Source organism: Frankliniella occidentalis, unplaced genomic scaffold (genome assembly GCF_000697945.3).
Source record: "Frankliniella occidentalis isolate FOCC.00 unplaced genomic scaffold, Focc_3.1 Scaffold765, whole genome shotgun sequence".
Taxonomy (NCBI): domain Eukaryota; kingdom Metazoa; phylum Arthropoda; class Insecta; order Thysanoptera; family Thripidae; genus Frankliniella; species Frankliniella occidentalis.
In genome coordinates this window covers 28,301-33,985 of record NW_026267874.1, presented here as the reverse complement: position 1 = coordinate 33,985, position 5,685 = coordinate 28,301, and the positions used below count along the sequence as shown (strand labels likewise).

General features: G+C 58.6%; 2 protein-coding genes across 2 annotated transcripts; one reads left to right on the top strand and one right to left on the bottom strand.

Annotated features, from left to right (window-relative positions):
• Positions 1 to 199: 199 nt before the first annotated feature.
• On the top strand, positions 200 to 2,362 carry LOC127751714 (uncharacterized). Its single transcript, XM_052275690.1, has 2 exons — positions 200 to 605; positions 1,226 to 2,362. The coding sequence occupies exons 1-2, from the start codon at positions 224 to 226 to the stop codon at positions 1,948 to 1,950; spliced, it is 1,107 nt and encodes a 368-aa protein (XP_052131650.1). The 5' UTR covers positions 200 to 223; the 3' UTR covers positions 1,951 to 2,362.
• Positions 2,363 to 2,370: 8 nt separating this feature from the next.
• On the bottom strand, positions 2,371 to 5,401 carry LOC113210447 (luciferin 4-monooxygenase-like). The gene is made up of 7 exons (XM_052275689.1): positions 5,154 to 5,401; positions 4,813 to 5,071; positions 4,496 to 4,735; positions 3,773 to 3,935; positions 3,264 to 3,441; positions 2,907 to 3,182; positions 2,371 to 2,788 (listed from the first exon to the last, which is right to left on the bottom strand). The coding sequence occupies exons 2-7, from the start codon at positions 5,045 to 5,047 to the stop codon at positions 2,516 to 2,518; spliced, it is 1,365 nt and encodes a 454-aa protein (XP_052131649.1). The 5' UTR covers positions 5,048 to 5,071; positions 5,154 to 5,401; the 3' UTR covers positions 2,371 to 2,515.
• Between the last annotated feature and the right edge of the window lie 284 nt (positions 5,402 to 5,685).

The window sequence follows — 5,685 nt, the reverse complement described above, 5'->3', positions numbered from 1 at the left end:
GCTAATTTTTATTTCAACAACGGTTGTAGAATGAATGGCGCGCCTGGTTTGATCGATCAGCCCAATTAACCCACTGAAGTTCTGTAAAGAGGTCGCAGAACTGACAATGCACTTTGCCACGGGCAGGGCCGTCGGGTGGGACGTTGGGGGCGGGGAGGGAGTGGGGACGCAGTGGGGGCCCTGCTCGGCCAGATACTACCTTTATTGTTTTGAATCTCAGCCGATGAGCCGAGCCGGTGTTTTTTTCCCTAGCTTCCGCCGCCCTCCCTATCCCCTCTCCCTTCTCCGTTCCCAATTGCGTTTGCCTGTGCGTCGCTGCAATGACGGCGTGCTGCTCCCGCAGGAGGACGACGCGGCCAACAACGAGGTCGACGTGGACGAGGCGCAGCGCAAAGAGGACCAGCAGGACGACGACTCCCCCGGCGCCGCGCTCTCGGGGATGTACTCGGACTGCCTGCTGCGCCTGTCCGTGCCCTGCGTCCAGCGCAAGCTGCTCCTGTTCCTCGACCGCCTGGGCCGCATGGAGCGCTTCCGGCTGCTGGGCGACTTCCTGACCGTGGTCCGCGTCGAGCCGCGCAACGGGGAGGCGCGCCGCATCGTCCTGGGTGAGTGTGATCACTCGCGCGCGTCAATTTCCGGTTATTTCTGCTAATTTGCTAATTCTCTTCCCCCACCCTTCTCCTTTTCATGTCATCTCGCATCCTTTGTCGAGACGAAACTCCCCCGCAAACATGACGTCAAGCACGCCCTAATCTTAATTGACGTTCACTCTGATAGCCAATCGACCACTGTTTTCTGAAAAATCTGAACAGTTTCTATTACTCTACTTAAGAACTTGCACAACATTATTTAAAAATCGAATAGCATACGTTGTCTGCACAAAATTCACTTCTTGAGAAACAATTTATCCTTTTTATTTGAGAGGTTCCTTTTTCTCTATTTGATGGTCGATCAAGAATTTGGCTGCCATTGCATCAACTTGATGGTGTCGGTCACATTTCTTAATAATCTGTTCAGTAGAAAGCCTTCCGACGAATTTCGTCGAATCACCCCGATTGTTCACCGCGCAATCATGTGAATGAGACGGCAGGTGTCAGCATCTGTTTGGCATCACAGGTTGTCAAGTGGACGCTCCTCAATCGCCAAGTCTTCTGCGTCATTGGAGGCGACGCGATAACGAATGCGTTCTCTATGGCACCCCTGTTCACAATGGAGTCCTTTGCAGACGAGGAGGCTGACGTCACTGACCTGGCCGGCATGGTGGACCGCCTGGTTGACGACTTCTTCGACACGCACGTGCTGCGTTTCTCCCTGCCGGGCACTCTCCGGGTCGGGCGCTCCCCCAAGACGACTGTGGACATCCACCTGGACCGGCCGGGCGGCCCCCACGACGACGAGGACGACGACGAGGACGTCGACCAGGGCCGCTCCCTGGGCGGCCACCACGGCGGCGTGGTCGAGGGCAGGGGCTCCATCTCCATCGGGGGTGGCGGCAACAGCAAGAAGAAGCAGAAGATGATCAAGAAGATCAAGAAGAAGCTGATGAAGCTGCTCATGATGGCCATGTCCGTCATGATGGTCATGGGCCCCATGACGGGCGGCATGGCGGGTAACACGGCCGGGCTGGCGCTCATGCTCGGCACCCTCGCGCTCATCATCCTAAAGGCCATGCTCATCAAGCAGATGGGCGGCAGCGTCGGCCAGCTGTTCGGCAACATCGGCAGCTCCTTCGGCAACCTGGCCGGCATCCCGGGCCTGCCGGGCCAGCAAGGCCAGGGCACGAACTACCTGCCGTCAGGCACCGGGGGAGGGCCTTACTCGCGCAGCGACTACGCCTACCAGCCGTACGCGACCTGGGCCGGACGGTCAGCCGAGTCCTGGTTCGGCGACCTACCCGACCCGATGACCCTTGCATACCGCGCCTACGCCATTGCCACCCACCTCAAGTAGAACGTATCGAAAGTTAGTGGACATTGTTCCGAAGGGATAATTTGTTGCTTGTTTTGTGTTTTCAGAGCCAATAAGGGTTGTTGTTCTTTTGAACTAAAAGCGATGGAAGCGTAATTCTGTAGGACCTCACGGCCATCGAAACTCCTGTGATATTTTGCCGTGGTTGGTCTTTTTGTTTTTATTATAGATCTCTACAACTGGCATTGCCGTTATCTTTCTGGGACTTCCATGACGACCTGGTTTAGTGAAAATGAAAAATGCTCCGGTTTTTATTGTATGACCGTAATCTCACAGGTGTGAGTTACTCGTCTCACACCTCAGTACGAATTATTTTATGACTGTTCACTTGGGTCATGCGAAATGATATAGTGTATTGTCTCAAAATGGTAAATCCTTGTACAAAAATCCCCCCTTTAAATGTTTTAGCTTTATGAACTAGATATTAAGTATTTATTGAACTATTTATTTATTGTCTTTATTATTTATTACAACGTCATATGTTTGAAGCTGTTTTGATGAAATACAACACTTTGGTAATAACGGTTGTTGATGAAGTGCTTGCCCGTCACTCGTGCTCGCCGTCGAACTCCTTGAAATGGCCGCGCGTGTACATCGTCACATCCTTGAGTCGGTCCACCACAAACACGCACTCGTTGCGGTCGTAGTACGCCAGGTCGCCGGTGCGCAGCCATCCCCCGACGACCTGGTCGTCGTCGTCGTCCTGCGTCGCCTGGGCGCGGGCGTAGTCCACGTACCCCGCCATGATGGAGGGCGCGCGCAGGTACAGCTCCCCGACCTGGAGCGGCCCCAGGGGCGCGCCCGTGCCCGCGTCCACCACCTGCAGCACCACCCTCTCATCAAGCCCTGCCTACCGCTACATTGCAGCCTGCCTAACAGGCAGGGCTCGCCTGGGAAGACTTTCCTACTGACGGCTCGGCGACCTCGCGCGCACCCACCTTGGCCTCGGCGCCGGGCACTACCCTCCCCTGGGTGTCCGGTGGCGCACCCCGGGGGGCGACGAGCAGCGAGCAGGAGGCCTGCGTCAGCCCGTAGGCCTGGCGGCATGGCGCGGCCAGGCGGCGCGTCAGGTCTCGGTGCAGGGCGCGCGGCAGCGGCGCCGCGGCGCACACCACGCCCCGCAGCCCCCGCGGCGCCAGCACGGCGGCGTCCTCCAGCAGCGGGCTGTGCGCCAGCAGAGCGGCCTGCCGGGGCACCAGCACGAGCTGCGACACCTGCGGCGTCAACACTGCGTCAGACAGGCACGGGCGGAGTATTTAACCACGCACCAAACGCCTGGCGAAAGCCAACGTTACCTTGTGCGCTTGCACCGCGCTGAGGAACAGCTGCTCCCTGAAGTACGGCATGATGACCACCTTGAGGCCGAGGGCGAGCGCTCCTAGGCAGATTCCGAGGCCGAACGCGTGCGAAAGCGGCGCGCCCAGGAGCAGCACGTCGTCTGCGGTCCAGCCGTAGCCGGCGGCGTCCGGCTCTCTGTAGGGACGAGGGACGAGGGCGTTCGTTAGCTCTGGGTCAGACTCATTCCAGATCGAAGCAGTACTCAGTATCCTCCCTGACTTTTTAACGCGGTTTGATATTCTCAGTCCTTTTAAGCAGATGTTTTCTCTTTTCCAATGAATTCAAGATTTATAAAGCGACGTCGCTCATGAGAATTCTTTTGTCTGCCTCGCGGCATTCCCTGTGCTGGCGGCCGACACCGGGAAGCAGGTGAAGGTGAGTCAGTGCAGCTAGTGCAGCCGGCGCACGGCGGCGCTGCGCCGCGGGTGACGGATGGGTTGCCTGTCCGCCGCGGCGGGGCACTCACTGCAGCAGCTGCACGGTGTACTGGAGGTTGCGGTGGGTGAGCCGGGCGATGCGCCCGCCGCGCCCGCACTGCAGCAGGTAGGCGGTGTGCGTGTCACTCCGCAAGGGCCGGAGAACGTCGCCGACGGCGTTCGCGAGGTCCTCAGCGCTGTCCAGTGACTCCTCTGAGAGAATTAATGATTGCAATATGAGCAAGTGACCGTTGTTGTGGATGTTTTTGTTGTTTTCCCTTCTGTGTATAACGGCGTTTTCCCTCGCTATGGGATGAGGTAAGACCCCCCCCCCTTCATCCCCTGAAGAAAAATTTCGAAGGGATCGTCCAGTTAAATCGATTCGGCAAATTACGGGAGCTCAGCGCCTGCAAAACTCGGAGTAGGCCAACCCGCAGTACATACATGTCCTGCAGGCACGATGTTGCCTACCTACCAGGCGTTATGAGAGCTTGCAGAGGCTGAGCTTCGCAAGTTTGTTACAGCGAATTTCAGACGTACTTACTGGGTGATCCCTAAACAGAGGTAAAAAGTTGTCACCAATGAGTCAAAGTCTGATTATTTCTGCTCCAAACAAAAAACAATTAATGTTAACGCACATTTTATGTGCATATTGAAGGCACACATTTAAACTTAAACATAAAGATTTAAAACATGTCTGCTTATGGCGGCTTTATGATAAAGATGTTCGAGTTGTAGTAGGATATGAGTATCGAAGTGAACGGAAGTCTTACTCGAGGTTCTCTTCAGCAGCTCCGCGTAAGCTGCAACGCGCAGGGCCGAGGACTTGCCCCGGCGGGCAGCGTTGGCGGCAGCGGCCTCCCGAGCGTCGGCCTCGGGGTTGCCGCTGGGGAAGACGACGACCTGGGTGAGAGAGGGGAGGGATACGGACGCCTCGAGCACCGCGGCAAGAGTCCCCCACGAGCAGAGCGCCAAGCTGGGCCTGGTTGACGTCCACGCCCGAACCAGCTCGCCTGCAAGCAGAGTAAGCAGAGTGGGTCACGGCGGTTCGGGACCACCGGCGTCGCAACCATATAGAAGCACCACGAACCCGTGTTTGACAGCGGGTTGAGCATGGTCACGGGTACACCGAGCAGTAGGTTGGCGAGCAGCGACGGCAGAAGCTCCTTTCTGTTCTCCACAAACACGCCCACCACGGAGTCGTCTCCTGCGATGCCCGCGTCTGAAGCCCGCGTACTCTCTGTCTTGGCCCGGATGTCCTTCATCAGGGTGCGGAGCGCGCGCGCGAGGGTCACCGACTCGTGCACCAGGTCCTTGTAGGTCATGCCTTCCGCCGTGACGGCGTCGACCTGTCGACATGTGGACCGACCAGCCCGGTCATGAGCTGGCTGTCATCCTGATGCTGAGCGTAGCTGGCGCAGCCTAGCTCACCAGGGCCGCCCTCTCGCCGTGGCGCTGCAGGGCGCGCAGGAGCAGCAGCCCGAGGGACTCGTCGGCGAGCGGCGCGGACAGCGAGGCGCCCCGTAGGATGCCGCCCCTCGGCCCCGCCCGGGCCGGCGGCGGCGCGCCGTCCTCGGGCCCGCCGACGGTGTCGTTGGAGGAGGCTGGAGTCTCGGGCCGCGTGCGTCGCGGTCGCCGCGGGGGCCTCGCCGGCGCCGGTGCGGTCAGCAGCGCGTCCATGCCGGCCTGCAGACTGAGCGCACGCTGCAGCGCACGCTGTGTGCTCGCGGTGGGTCGTGTCATGCGGGACAAAGGTGGCCGGCCAGGCACTGACTCAGTTTTCTCACCGTGCTGCTCTGCTTCCGCGTCCACTACAGTATTTTCCTGAACACCTGCGCCACAGTTCATGCGATACCACACAATCACTTTCAAAATGGGGCCACAAACCCGGCGGCCAGAGTCAGCTTAATCCGGCCCGACCTTAGGAGGTCATTCTACGCTGTCGCTGACTGCTGAACAAAAA

Excerpts from the sequence above, each read along its gene's own strand:
- LOC127751714 (XM_052275690.1), top strand. The coding sequence starts at position 224 with ATGAGCCGAGCCGGTGTTTTTTTCCCTAGCTTCCGCCGCCCTCCCTAT. Across the intron at positions 606-1,225 it reads GGCGCGCCGCATCGTCCTGG|ACGAGGAGGCTGACGTCACT; the intron begins GTGAGTGTGATC and ends AGTCCTTTGCAG.
- LOC113210447 (XM_052275689.1), bottom strand. The coding sequence starts at position 5,047 with ATGACCTACAAGGACCTGGTGCACGAGTCGGTGACCCTCGCGCGCGCG. Across the intron at positions 4,736-4,812 it reads CAACCCGCTGTCAAACACGG|GCGAGCTGGTTCGGGCGTGG; the intron begins GTTCGTGGTGCT and ends CTCTGCTTGCAG. Across the intron at positions 3,183-3,263 it reads GCGCGGTGCAAGCGCACAAG|GTGTCGCAGCTCGTGCTGGT; the intron begins GTAACGTTGGCT and ends TTGACGCCGCAG.